The sequence below is a fragment of the Galeopterus variegatus genome, unplaced genomic scaffold (genome assembly GCF_000696425.1).
Source record: "Galeopterus variegatus unplaced genomic scaffold, G_variegatus-3.0.2 Scaffold1436, whole genome shotgun sequence".
In the NCBI taxonomy this organism is placed as follows: domain Eukaryota; kingdom Metazoa; phylum Chordata; class Mammalia; order Dermoptera; family Cynocephalidae; genus Galeopterus; species Galeopterus variegatus.
Window position 1 is genome coordinate 51063 of NW_007727547.1, and position 15608 is coordinate 66670.

Genomic DNA, 15608 nt, shown 5'->3' on the forward strand with positions numbered 1-15608 from the left:
GCGCCTCGCTCAGCCAGTGAGCGGGAACCGGTCTGTATGTGGGATCCGAACCCTCGGGTGGGAGCGCCGCCGCGCTTCCCAAGCGGTGCACTTATCCAGTGCACCACCGGGCCAGCCCCTGTATGTGTTTTTTTAACACATGAAAGAGAAAAAAATGTCTTAACCAAGATTATTTTATAATAAACATTTTAAAATTCATCCATGGTATTGTATACAACAGTAGACACGAGAATCCTTTAGGAAAGGTTATATGCTATCAAGCGGTAAATAAATAAGTATTTTAAAACATGCTTTAGAATATGAACTTTTAAAAGACTTGAAAATTATATATAGGTCTACTCAAGAACAGAAAATCAATTTTTTCACAATAGAAATGTTTTCTTAACAGAAGTCTTCTCGGTTTTTAATACCGAAATTTGAGTGACTACGCTTATTTCTCAGTACAAAGTTTTTGGTCATTAATATTATAGGAAAATTTTATATTTTTATTCCCCAAATTCTGTAAAATACTTTTATGAAAATGATGTAGAGGAAAATATTCAAGCGACGATACAAATACAATTGGTAGGCTGTCAGAATTATGTGCAGATGTGACTGGTGCTGAGAGGAACATCACAGTGTCACACTCATGGGACCCTGCCACTGTGTCTTGTCCTCTACCATGCTTCCAACGTGACCCTGTGTTGACTAGTGTTGTGCAGTTGGCACCCAAATTTTTGAGAGACTGTTGAAGAAAATAGCAGAGAATTTAGCAGTTTAAGTAGGAAAAGTGATTTAAACAGAAGAAAAGAATTTTCTGCAAACAAAGCATCTGATGATAAAAACTGTACCTATTGCTTGGAGATCAGAAATTAGTGTTTTAAACATATTGAATCCTAACCAAATACTTTGTTATTCTTATATAGGTACATATCTTAGTTATATTTTGAAAAATTTGTTGTGCTCTTAGGGTTTATATGTAGTGAAGAATATATTTTTTCTTTAAAAAAAATGGAGGAAAAGTTCTTGTTGGTATTTTCATGACGTATATTTATTTACAGAAACAGTTTAGTGAAGTTAAATTATTTTACAGCATAGAAGAAAATGTTTCCAAATTATTTCATAAGAATCCAGCATAAAACTGCAGATCATTCTTTCTTATTACTTTCAATGCAAAGGTCATAAAAGAAAGAGTAAAAGAGTATTAAAAGAAAAATATAGCAAAATGAAGAGGAATTTATTCTAGAAATGATAACAATAAAAATATTCAGTACTGTATTAATTATAAATTCTGTACTATGATGTCGAACAAATATAGATATTCTCCATATAACAAAAAGGCATTTTAAAAAATTAAACAACCATATGTAACCTTTTTGAAGTAGAAACACTATGCTTAATGGCGTAGCATTACAAGCATCCCCATTAAAATCATGGCTGAGATAATTGTTATCACTATAGTTTTAAATTGTTTGAAAGGTACGATTAATGTAATTAAACAAGAAAATAAAGTGGGGGGCAAACTTTTCATTTTCAGTGAGAGTTTGAATACTTAGAAACAAAGAACAACTGAAATTAAAACGAGAATTTTTCAAGAAAGCATATTACAAAAATCAAAATCATTCCTTCAGAAAAATAAAAACTAAAAAGTATAACAAAAAAATAAGATTTTATGCATAGTGCAGAAAATAATATTCATGTTTAGGAATAAATCAATCTAGAAATCAATATAACTGTATGAAAGAAACATCAAAATTCACTTAAGTATTATAAATAACATTTTGAATAAGTGAAAAAAAATAACTTTTCTCTTTTATTGCCCGATTAAATATTGTGAAAGTTCAGTCTTTCAAATTTAACAAAAATTAATATATTTTCAATAAAAAGACACATATATTTCACCATTCTTGTTCCTTCTCTACACTTTTTTTTAAACCTAAAATAAATCTAAAGTTCATTTGGAAAAAATCAGCATATAAAATATCCAAGAAAATACTTTGAATGTCTGATGTGTGAAAACTCTTCCAGTAACATATTAAAATATATCTTAAAGCTACAGTAATAAAACAATGAAGTTCAGACACTGGTACTTATTGATAGATCAATGCAGTAGAATAGATGCTTCAGAACAGGACCTCAGAGCACTTGGGGATTTAGTGTATGATGAAGTTTCCCAATATTATTCAGAACATTTAGGGTTACAAGTGAATGAAACACAACTCAAACTGGTTGCTATGGTTTGAATGTTTGTGTCTCCCCACAAATTCATACATCAAAACCAACGTATTAGAAGGTAGGGCTGTTGGGAAGTAATTAGGTCATGAGGGTGGAGCCCTCGTGAATGGGATTACTGTTCTTATTAAAGAGGCTCCAGAGAGGAGAGCTGCCCTACCCCTTCCACCATGTGATGACACAGCTAGAAGGTCCCACATGTAAACTAGGAAATGGACCCTCACCAGACACCACATCTGCTGCCACCTTGATCTTGGACTTCCCAGCTTCCAGAACTGTTAGATATAAATTTCTGTTGCTTATAAGCTACGTAGTCTATTGTATTTTGTTATAGAAGTCCAAATAGACTAAGACATTGGTTTAGACAAAAGGGGAACTTTATTGGGTAATGGAACCATGCCATGCAAATGCAAGATCTGCAGCTGCGTTAATGAACATCAGGGATTCTTCTTTCTGTAACAGTCTTTAGTGATTGTCATAGTGCCTGGTACAGAAAAAACAGGCAATAAATATTCATTAACTGAGTGCACAGATTAAGGAGCAGCCTGGGGATTCAATGTCAAAGAACTGGGATAAAGAATTCAGTGGTAGACAGATATAAAGTTAAACTTGATTCTTAGTCCCAGACAATTAGGAAGCTAGAAGTAAGATTGTGCCCCAAATTTTAATACCTCAGAGAAAACACAAAACTGGGAGTGGAAGAGGAGAAAAATGCTAAACAAACTCTGGATCAGTTTTGGAACATAGAATTTGAGGGAAGGGGTTCAGTGACAGAAATAAGACTACAGGTGTGCAAGGTGAAAACTAATTTATGAAGTGTCAGGAACAAAGTACAGTTTGGAGAGAAAACCACATATACAAATTAAAAGCACTTACAAAAATAACTTAAAAAATTCAAATGTATGCTACCAAGAGAGGAAATAGTTCATACTTTAATAAAGTAAATTTTAAAAAGGCCTAATTTTTACTAAATTCTTGCTATGTTCCAGAGAACTTGCTAAGAAATTTAGCAATCATCAACAACCCAGTTAGACTAACAATGTTATCCCCATTTTATGGGTGAGAAACTGAAACTCAAGGAGGTTAGCAAGTTGCCCATGAGCACGTAGTTAACAAGCTGAGATTCAAGCGCTAGCTGTCTGACTCCAGCAGCTGTGCACAGAAACTCCACACTGCACACAATATGTATGACATTTGAAATGAGAATTAAATGCATTAGAAAAATAAATTTACTTTAAACGTATATGTTACATGCATTCATACGTGTGTGTTTGCGTACATCACACCACAACACTAGTGCCTACTAGCTTTCATATCCCATTGTTGTTTTAAATCAAACAATCTGCTTTGTGCTTTCACGCACCTGGCTAGTAAGAAATTCACTGTCATTCATTTTTATGTCTCCTCACCACAACAGATCCACAGGATCATACAAAATTTCTGTGCTTCTCTCATGACACACGCCCAGGGAAAGAGCCCAGTCCATACTCCATGATTGTTATCTTTACTCTTGCTCTTTTGGCCACATTGATGTTAGTTTGGAATTCTGATCACTTCTATTTATCTGCTAGGCCCTGAGGCTTCAGACTAACTCAAAGCTGATTTTAAATACCTCTGCACTCATCACAGCCTCGGCCCTAGAAGCTTTCACTACTATTGTCAAGGCTTTAGTGTTCACAGTTTCAGGAGCAGTCTGCATGAGATATCTAACTTCCCTACTAGCAAAGCAAAGTAAAAGCCTTATGCTTTCTTGAAATCTTAGACCACTGTCCCTGGAATGCTTTCTTCTGTAGTTGAGCAATACTCTGTAGTCTTGCCTCAGGTTCAGATTCTTCTCATGAGTCCTCAATTCAGTATTGTAGCCCCCAGGGCACCCTAAAATGGTGGATAAGGGGGCTGTCCACATACCACTGTACTGGAAAGAGCACTGACATGTATACTAACAGAAGACTTTACAACAATTGAGTCTTCAGTGGCAATATTAAGTCCCCATCTCTTCTAGCTGGCAGAGTATGAAGCTGGGTCACTAAAATTATCTCTTTATGCCTGATTCCCCTCTCTCCTGGAGTGAATAGCCATTTTCCCCTCATTTTCTTCTTTAATGAGTTTTTAAAGTTGAAAACAGTTGAGGGGAGGGGTTCAGTTTCCAACAGGCTGAGCTCACAGTGGAGACTTTACTCAGAGCAGTCCCTCCCTGTGCCTGCTCATGCTGGGCTTGAGCCATACTCCCTGAGTCTAAGGCTCCTCTAGCCAAGGCCAAATCTCCAAAGTCTCTAGCTCAGAGGCAAAGTAGTAAACTTTTAACCAGGCCTCTGACTGGTATTTAAAAAGCTGATCTGCACAGAAGCTTATTCTAAACTAGTCAGACATGCAGCTGCAGCACCGAACACTTTATGAGACTTAAATAGCCTCAAACTCAAGATTCTAATCCCATTTCATCATTATTAGTGTTTCTTAACCTCAGACACCTTCCATTCCACCAGCAATGAATTTTCTCCAAATATCTTCTAGACCAACCCAAAGTTTTAACTAGTCAGACATGCAGCTGCAGCACCGAACACTTTATGAGACTTAAATAGCCTCAAACTCAAGATTCTAATCCCATTTCATCATTATTAGTGTTTCTTAACCTCAGACACCTTCCATTCCACCAGCAATGAATTTTCTCCAAATATCTTCTAGACCAACCCAAAGTTTTTTTTTCTTCAGAAAAACTCAGTTTGTGGGATTTATCTTTTTTTTTTTTTTTTTACTGGCAGCGTAGTCTTCCCTACTTCTCATCATAAAATTTCAGCTCACGTCTAAATGTTATTCAAGCTTCGAGCAATATGGAAGTTTTCATAGAAAAACACAGCGGTCTTCAACTTTTTTGGTCTGAATTTCAGCCAGAAATACAGTTTTCATTGTGATCCATTACACAAATGTATGTGCATTTATAAGTATGTAAAACATTTGTAATAAAAATAAAACAATATGGATTCTTACTTTATGTGATGCAATCAAATATTTCCATTATGTTCTATTCTATCTTCATTTGATGTGTTTAAGAAAAGCTTCTTGTGATTCTTCAAACCAATTTCATTTTTCACTAATGAGAACCAAAAAAAATTTGAAAAACACTCCTCTAGGACACTAGGAACATTGGCTCTTGTGTGTTCTTTTCTCAGATGTAGATGAAGTCATTTCTGAAGTTCAAAGTCTGAGACAAAGGATTTAAATTTCTTCTTTCATGCCATTCATTTCTCAGTAGTCTCTTGGGAATGGGAATAACAGAGAAATTCATTGTAAAAACCCAATTTATCTTACCTTATCGGAAATTCTGCTAATCATTATATATCTGCTCAAAGTTTTTAAAATACTTTATAAGTTCCTTTCACACTAAATCTCATCTCAGTCCACTGGTTTTCCCCAAATCCACAGGGCTTCATGAGAGTTCTCACTAACCATTAATTCTCCAACATGGTAATAGCCATTGACTCAAAATAACTCCCATTTCTAAGTATTTTTATTAGTCTTTCTTATCAATAGATGTAGCATGAATTTTTTTAATAATCTCTAATTTGTCCTACACATACTGGCATTAATTTTACACCATAATATTCATGTCTAAGAAATTTCATTTTGATTCATCCTTGTAAATCAAACATCTTCCAAGCCTCTACATAAATTCAATTCAGTCAATACTGGGACTCTTTCACATGAAACAAAAAAATCCTGAGTGCATGTGATTCCTGAATAATAGTACATCATGATTTCCTCCTTACCCTGGTTCCTTTAGCTTCACACTGCTGCAATTGAGCCGTGATGTTGACTGCCTCTCAGGTACTAGTTATCGCTGAGTTTAACCAAACTCAGAGATTAATTTCACTCCAATTCTTTCCATTGACTTCCATCTGACAGCACACAGCAATCTTCAAAACTACCCTCAATAATGCCCAATGAATGCCATCCGGACACAAGTTTTCATAGCAAACTGAAATGCCAAGGCTCCTTTTGTAAATCTCAGGTAACTTCATACTTTTAGACTAGCCACATATTCTGCTCCCACTGAAAACTTACTTTCATTGCGTAATTCTCTGGGAATTAGTCTCTAAAAAAAATGTGGTTCATTTCCCTCTTGAATGAATTACTTGTGGGAACTCAGACCTTTTAAAATATAATGAGGACTTCTGACTTGTAGGGAATGGGGTGGAAATGGAGAGAGAAGATGCTTTATTCTTTCTTGGTAAGAGTCCACAGCAGCTAGAAAACCTGAGACACAAAGTTGGTGTGTGTGTGTGTGTGAGAGAGAGAGAGAGAGAGAGAGAGAGAGAAGGAGGTGGGAAGATAGGAGATTCTGGCTACAGATTCATAGTAAGCCTTTAAGACTACCCTCTTTTAAATGATAGGAGAGACTTGATAAGACAGCATTGAGAAAAGTTGCACAAAGTCTTCGTAAACACTTTACTTTCCCTTTGTTTCACTAGATCATGCATGAAATTAGGGATTATTATTTATTACCTTAATTTCTAAAACCGCATGCCCCACTGAATAATCACAAGTTTGAAAGTAATACAATAAAGTATATAAATCAATATCTGGAGGAGAATTATAAAATCCTGCTTTCTATTACCCAAGAAGGAAAGAGTGTTCATATTTTTTGAAGAAGCGTAAGTGTTTGGGATTTTACCACCTCTGCATCTGTGAAACTTTAAAAGTGGATTTAGTCTAGAAGAACTGTGACAATAAATAGAACGGCAGCTAATCCTGTGTTCCCATCACGCCCAGGAAGAGTAGACATTTTAAGCAACAGAAAGAATTGATAAGAAAATATGGGACTAGATAAGCAAATGATCCCACCTTCCCTTGACTAAGAAGATATGACACTGATGACATCATATATAATAAAGAAGGTACTACATAATCAACTTCAGAAATAATTACCGATTTACTTCTGTGCATGGCACACAAGTAGAGTAAAATTGTTCTACTTTAATTAGTTGCATTACTATTCTTACTATCATGAGTATAATAGTGATGAGAATAAAATGTAATGATAAAGTTTCCCTACTTTTACTGAATAAGAGAGAGGGAAAAAATAAAATAAAATTGAATAGCCAGAAAAGTAAGAAAATTAAAACTTTGCTTTTGCTTGACATAGCAATTCCAGTGATCTAATTGATTCCACCTACATTTTTTCAGTTGGTTTCTTTTATTTTTTGAGGTTAACTTTGCAGTGGTGTTGCCAAGTTTCTGTTCAACTTAAGAGTGCTCAGTATGGTTAAATGGTCAGTTCTAAAATTATTAAAAACATATCTGGTTTTCTTACAGATAATGAAATTTTTGTGTACTCATAGGTGTGTACAAACAAAAACACACACAAGCATGAGTGACAACAGAATGAAAGGAAAAGGAAAAAAAAAAGCTTACCTTAGAATGTGTGTAAGAGGCCCAATTACTCATATAACTGTTTTAGTTCTTTTTGAGTGTAAAGCTAGGGCTTACAGACCCCTCCAGTCTGTTGCACAGATTGGGTTACAAACCCTCTACACGCAGGTCTGTGAGCTAGGTAATAGGAAAAAAAAAAAAAAAAAAAGGTTCTGGGAGCCTTGGGTATAGAAAAATGAATGTGTTTTATTCAGACGTAGGAGCAACTGTCCCAGTGGCTTCTCTGAGAATTCTGAGAAGCACTGTGGATCAGAGCTGTTAGTCTTTTATACTTAAGCGCACAACCCTGGAAACCTGGGTGGCCATACAGAATTTACATTAAGTAGTAACAAGGAACACATGAGGCTATCTACAGCAAATGCTCGGCAAGATTCTGAACATCTGAGGGGCCCTGACATTTTCCTATTTTTCCCAACAATCCACCCCTTTAGGGTCCCTCACCGTACAATCTACATGTTCAGAATCTTCCACGATGTTCCCTTAGCAAGTATAAGGGACCCTTATATTCATACAATCTATCGTCTGTCCATTATGCCTTAAGGCATGTCCTTAAGGTTTGTCCTGTAGTTTTGTTCTTTCAATTATTAGCTGCACATGTCCGGTTAGTAGTCATCATTGGTATGAAGTTCAGTGTATATTCAATAAGCCAACACATCAGTCACACGAACGTATGTCTGTATCCAGTTGACTCTGGTGCTCACAGTCAGAACGCTATGGGGGAAAAGACAGAAGGGTTATTGGTACCAATAGGGGGAGTTCTTGCGCCTCTGGTATGATACATGCTAGTTTGCCATCCTGGGAAAGGATGGTTGCAGCAATAGGCATCTTACCTGGTTTATGATACCATACATTACCTGCTAGTACTTCTGGATCTGCAGGTTCTATACGAAACAGTACAGGGGAACCCATAATTGGCCATAATGATAATACAAATGTGCCCTTTGAATAGAGCACTTATCTATTCCAGGCCATGTTACCTTTACTCAAGGAGGCCAAGTACTTGTCACCCAAGGTGAAATCTGCAAGTCTTCTTCTAATCCTTTCTCCCAAGGCCCTATTAGGCCTACCCAGCATATATGGGGGGCTTCTATTTTCCAAGGCTATTCCCATTGTACTGTCTGTCACTGCTGTAAACAGGTTGGGGCTGGTAAGAGAATATTTCCATTCTTGCCATATCTTGGCTTCAAAAGCTTGTCTCTAGCAGTGACTTGCAGCTGTACAGATGCTGCAGCCCTATGCAACACAGCTTCTACTGCAGAGGGCCTGCCCTTGCAGGGTCTCTCATTTAGAATCCTGACTGTCAGCCATAACTGCCACGTCCACCCCTTCAGGGAGGGGGTTGGACAGATAGCCTTAGCCCCTTTTTTAAAAGGCCATTGTAGGGCCGGCCCGGTGGTGCACTGGATAGTGCGCCGCTTGGGAGCGTGGAGGCACTCCCGCCAAGGGTTCGGATCCCATTTGGAGACCGGTTCCCGCTCACTGGCTGAGCGCGGTGTGGGCGCAACACCGAGGGGTGCGATCCCGTTACCGGTCAGTAAAAAAGACAAAAAGGAAAAAAAAAAAAAAAAAAAAAGAAGAAGAAAGCTTGGGCTGGCCCAGTGGCACACTGCTACAAGTGCACCGCTTGGGAGCGCAGAGGCACTCCCACCGAGGGTTCGGATCCCATTTGGAGACCGGTTCCCGCTCACTGGCTGAGCGAAGTGCGGGAGCAACACCGAGGGTTGCGATTCCGTTGCCGGTCCCGGTCCGGTTCGGGCGCGACACTGAGGGTTGCAATCCATTGCCGGACACGAAAAAAGACAAAAAGGAAAAAAAAAAAAAAAGGCCATTGTATCGCTCAATCATCCCTGCTTCCTGGGGATGATATGGCATATGTAACTTGCACTGAATAGACAACTGGGAAGCCCACTTCTGAACCTCAGGTCCAATAAAGTGGGTTCCATTGTCACTCTCTGTAGGCCAGCCATACATGGCCGTAAGGCTATTCAATGCCTTCACAGTGTTTACCTGGTCTGGGGCCTTACGAGGCCATACAAACAGAAGACCAGTAGCTGCATCAACAGCAGTAAAGATGTATCTGAAATTCTCTGACCTTGGCAGTGGTCTGACAAAGCCTGCTTGCCATCGAGTCAGGAGCACCCTTCCTCGAGTTATTTGCCCATCTATATGGGGTACCCGCCAGGTGTGTGGACTCTCTTGAGTACATACTGGACAAGCATGACAGGCATTTACTACATCTTCCCATTTTATAGGCAAGGCCCATCTTTGAGCCGCCATCCATATGGTTTTGCTGCCAGCAAGCTGCATTCATCGATGTAACCTTTGGGCTACATCAGGAGCTGGGGCTCTCTCCAGCCATCTTACCTTAGCCAAGGCATCAGCTTCATCATTTCCTTGACTGGCTAGGGGGAAATGTCCTGTGACATGGAAAAGGGTTACTTCTTTCTCATGCCCCAATTCTCATAACTCTTGCCACATGGCTTGTCCCCAAAGGAGTTGGTGACCTACCATCCACCATTGATATTTCCAAGTAGAAATCCAAAGGGTTAAACCTTTGTACAAAGTGCAGCTGTCATTACAGGTGGTTAATGGCCCAGGCTCATTTTTTATTACCATCCAAACAGCTTTCAATTCTGCCCATTGACTGTTTTGCCCTGTGCCATTTTCATACCACATATTATCTGTTAAGGGCTGGACAGCAACAGCTGTCCATGATGCTGAGGGTCCCATGTTAGAGCCATCTGTATACCAAGCTTGTTTTGTGATAGGTCCCTGTCCCTCATGGAAAGGTGTAGCCTCCACGTCCATGGGTAAGGGTTGTGTCAAAGTTTCCTCCACAACCTCTACTGGGCCTAGCACAGCTTGCAACTCTTTGTACAGAGGACACATTGACAAAGTGCTTCTTTGTTCTATATATGCTCCCCACTTAGACAGAGTGGGAGTCTGAGCTACACCTGTTTTAGGATTGGTTGCCCACATGTGCAGCCAACCTAGTATGGGATATGCTGTCCTTACTGGGACTTTGGCAGTTCCTGTGATAGGTTCAGTGGACATCAAGGCAGAATATACAGCTGCTAGCTGTTTTTCTATTAGAGAATAGCATACTTCAGCACCCTTCCAGAGCTGAGACCAGAATCCTACAGGTGTTCAGAATCAGTCTTGTCTCTGCCACAAACCCCATCCTAACCTCTCTTGGGTGATATTTACATCTAATTCAAAAGGTTTAGTGGAATCAGCCACTTGTAAAGCCTGTACTTGCTGTATTGCCCTTTTTGTAGCCCAGTAAGCCTGCTCTACTTCTTCAGTCCAATCCCAGGGGGCTCCTTTCTTTGTTAATGCATACAGTGGGCATGCCATTTGAGCCATATGGGGTACAAAAGCTCTCCAATACCCCAGAAATCCCAAATATGTCTGTAGCTGAGCTACAGTTGTGGGTCAAGTGTTGCCTGTATCTTGTCTACAATAGCTTCTGGGATGGCCCTTGTCTTACCTGACCAGACCACTCCTAAGAATTTGACTGACAGCCCAGGTCCTTGCACTTTGGCTGTGTTCACAGCCAACCCACATTGTTCCAAATGGCTTAGCAGCATTGGAGCTGCCTGGGTTAAATCTGTAATAGAATCAGAGGTTAACAACATTATCAATGTAGTGAAACATCATAACCGTGCTGGGCTTTGTCCACTTGACTAGTTCCCCAGACACTAAACCATGACAGATGGTTGGGCTATGCAGATAACCTTGGGGCAATACTTGAAAGGACCACTGCCTCCCTTCCCAGGACCCAGGTGAAGGCAAACTGATCTTGGCTATCGGCCGAGATTGGAATAGAGAAGAAAGCATTTGCAAGGTCCAGTACATAATGGTAAGTTCCCAGCTGAGTCACCAACTGATCCATCAAGTTGTGAACTGAAGGCATGGCTGCATGCAAAGGAGGCACCATTTTGTTTAGTTCTCAATAGTCTACAGTTATTCTCCAGGTACCATCAGGTTTTTTCACTGGCCATACTGGAGCATTAAATGGGCTATGAACTGGATGAATAATGCCAACTTTTTCTAAGTCCAATATAGTGGCAACTATCTCTGCATGTCCTCCCAGTAGGCGATACTGCTTTACATTAACAACACGTCTTGGCTGGGGTAACACTTGTGGGTCATGTTTAGCATATCCCCGTAACACAGGCTTTATTGTCTGTATTCGTAGCTGAAACTCTCCAACTGTTGTTCGCAGGTGCAAGCCATAAAGTACATCCATACCCAAGATGTACTCAGCTACTGGGGATATATACAGTATACACATGAGGGGGCAATCGTTCTATGCTTAATGGCAGTGACACAGCTTTGACTTCAGTCCTCCATATCCATCTATATGAGCTGTGGCTCCTGGAAACTTATCTGGATTGCCATATATCGGGCTACATTCTGTGCCTGTATCTACCAATACTAAAACATGCTGCACATTAGTCCTTGACTAGTGTATTGCCAATTCAACGTGAGGCCTCTGGTCCTCACCTGCCCTCAAAAGATGAGCACCTTGGCCTGTTCCCTAATCAAACTAGAACATTTCATCCACCTCCTCAGAATCAATCAAAAAATCCTTTAAGTCTACTGAGTGCACTTTGCTACCTGTTTCTGGATGTTTAGTGAAACGCTGTTCAGGGCATAATTTCTGCCACAAGGCAAATGGGACCACATTTGGCTGCTGGTCAATTTTCTTGCTATCAACCCCCGCTGCAAGCAAGTCAAACCACGTCTGCTTAGGGCTAATCTTGCTTGGTCGCCTCAGGATAAGATCCTGATCATTTCTTAGGGGCTGAGTCTTAGCCATCTTCCAGACCTCCTTTGCTTGTCTTTTCTCCTCTACTTCACCCAGGCTAGCTATTAACTTCATGTATAGGATGACCAAGGTATGAGGACAGCATGTCTGTTATGCTGCCTATAAAATTTTCATCGTCTGGGCCATGGGTGTTCACATTAAACATGGACAGCCTCATCCCCAGCTCCCAAATTATTTGATCCAAGTCAGTATATGTTTGCCATTTACTTACAGTCTTGGGCAGTTCTCCAGCATTTGCCCACATGGTTTAGGCAGCTGCTCTCACCTATTCCATTAAGGAGTGATTATCTGGCCTTTGTGCATATCTACAGCTATTCTGCAGCCACTGCCTCAGGGATGGGTCCATGGTAATAGAGGCCAATTTTTCCATCTCCTCACCAGAGCATATCACACTATCCACCCCTAGGTCCCATAACCACAGCAGCCACGCATCTAGGGGCTCCCCCTGTTTCTGCCAGAACTGTCTCCCTAAATCAACTAATTCAACCTGGATATATGGGACATAGGTAGTGAATTCAGTTACCTGTGGATCACCCTCCAGTTGTCCACCTGGTACTACAGACTGCTCATGTTTCAATTTCTGGTGCACAACACGTCATGCCTGGAGACTCAAAGTCTCCTCTAACTCACCACTGGGTTTGTCGTTCTTCCAGGTGTGAGAGGCAGGGGTGCCCAATCACAGCATATCATAATCCAGACAGATTATCCGAGCTTCCAACAGCTCTGCTTTTTTCTTTATATCTCAATCAGTTTGTATCATAGTGAGCAGTAGCCAGGCTCTGGTCAGTAGAAAAGTGGCCACCAGACACCATATACTCAAGGATAGCCATATTTCCTCCCCCTCCGAAGGGGTTCTCCAAGGCTGCACTGCTTCATGGAGTGCCTGGTCTATGCTGACTTGTAGTATACAAAGCAGCAACCAGATCCCAGTCAACAGGAAAGAGGCCAGAGGGCACAACATATTCAGGAGTAACCACACTTCCTCCCTCTCCAAGGGGCTTTTGGATCCTGTACCTACTCAAATATCCTGCCAACTACACCAATTGTAAAGGTAGGGCTTACAGACCCTTCCAGTCTATTGCACAGATTGGGTTACAAACCCTCCACAAACAGGCCTGTGAGCTAAGTAACAGAAAAAAAAAAAAAAAAAAAAAAAGGTTCTGGAAGCTGTGGGTATAGAAAAATGAATGGGTTTTATTCAGATCTAGGAGCAACTGCCCTAGTGGCTCCTCTGAGAATTCTGAGAAGCACTGTGGATCAGAGCTGTTAGTCTTTTATACTTAAGTCCACAACCCTGGACAACTGGGTGGCCATACAAAATTTACATTAAGTAGTAACAAGGAACACATGAGGATATTTACAGCAAATGCTCAGCAAGATTCTGAACATCTGAGGGGCCCTGACATTTTCCTATTTTCCTAACATTAAGTTTATATTAATTTTTTTTATATTTTATTTTTTTTATTTTGTCAAAATACAATGTGGTTGATTATTGTGGCCAATTTCTGATTTTGCTAATAATTTTTGCTAAGTTATTTTGCAGTAATAAACAGTCCTGATATCATAGTGACAATAATCTTACAACAACAAAGGTTTGTTTTTTACTCATTTCTTTTCCTTTACAGCTCAGCCATGGCTTTCCTTTGCATTGTCTTCATTGAAGGACTGAAGCTGAAAGAACAGCCCTATCTTGTTCCTACTGCAAAAGAAGGAAAGCAATGTTGGGACATAAACTGCTCTTAAAGCTTCAAGTCAGCAGTGTTACATATCACTTTCACTCATACTGCATGGGTCAGAGCTACTCAAATAATCAAACCATACTTTAAATGGGATATGAAGCATGAATACAATCCTCTCCAAAGGGAAAGACACTGCACATCACCTGGCAACAGCAATGATGTATTCATGCTGTCTCTGCAGGTATGGGACTAAAGAGTCAGGAATAACAATGCAATCTACCACAGAGTACTTGTCGATATTTTATTCCCTACAAATTCTATTAAAATTGTATTCTAGAGTGATTTAAAATAGTAATACCTGGTTTACAGGTATAGTTGGTTTTACATCATTAAAAGCATACTTCTGGGCTTACTTATTTTCTGTTTATTTGTAACTCAACAAAAAAGGAAAGGAAGGTAAGACTAGTATGCAAAAATTCTAGTTAGAGAACTTTTACTAAAAAACCAAAGACTGCTCCTGCTGCTAGTTTGCTATGAGTTTCCATAACCTATCAGATGAAATCTTCAATATTATGTGCATAGATGAATAACACATAGCAGGAGAATAACTCTCAGCCATGTTGTTTTCTCTCTATTCCTTCTAGCTGAAGAGAGTTTACTGAAAATACTCCAGAGCACAGATAATTAAACTAAGAGGGACTCTGGGCTCTGTATATCATCTGCACATAAAAAGAGGGGGTATTGGGTATTTCTCAGATACACCAAAGAGAATTCAGTCAGTCATCACCAGTAATATCACCTGCTAGCACCTGCACTGAACACCAGCTGGAGAAATAGCAGTTTTACCAGCATTGGCTTAATTCCAATCAAGGAGCTAACTGGAAATGACAGTTCTTACCAATCTGCACTTGAGAAATGTGGACATTTCTTAGCTTTTACAGAACATTCAGGTTCAGTTCTCCCTTTTGTTTCTGGAAGAGTAAGACCTAACTATGATCCAGGATGCAGAAGAAAGATGAATGACATTTCTCCTTACACATGAAAAGAAAGACGTGTATGACAATCAGAGCTGCTGAGGCAGGCTACAAAATTGTCATCCTTCCTCAATTTTCTCCTCTTCCTAAACTTGTACTTCTCTGGCCCATGTCTTCTCAGGTTTTTTGCTCTTATATATTTGCTTGCAAGGATGGTGGTTGTCATAGATAAAGTTAATTTTATTTTCTCCCTATGCTCTCAATACAGAGGTGCATAGAAAATAATATGTTAAATCATTTTGTAATATTTGGGCTAGAAGTTTGTCAGGAAAAAAGATTAAAAGTAATAGAGTTATAAAAGGCATTAATTTATATGTACCACCTGCCTCTTCCAATTAATATGGGCATTTGAGAAGCAGCTTTAAGCATACTCTGTAAACATATATACTAATGCTGAAATATATATATATATATATATATATA

At 39.5% G+C, this 15608-nt stretch overlaps 1 protein-coding gene across 1 annotated transcript in view; it reads right to left on the reverse strand.

Moving 5' to 3' along the window:
• Positions 1-8276: 8276 nt before the first annotated feature.
• Positions 8277-15608, reverse strand: part of LOC103593883 — an 18542-nt gene continuing 11210 nt past the window's right edge. The window contains 2 exon segments of the mRNA XM_008576976.1: positions 8277-8349; positions 15050-15137. Of these exon segments, the coding sequence (XP_008575198.1) occupies positions 8277-8349; positions 15050-15137 (161 nt within the window).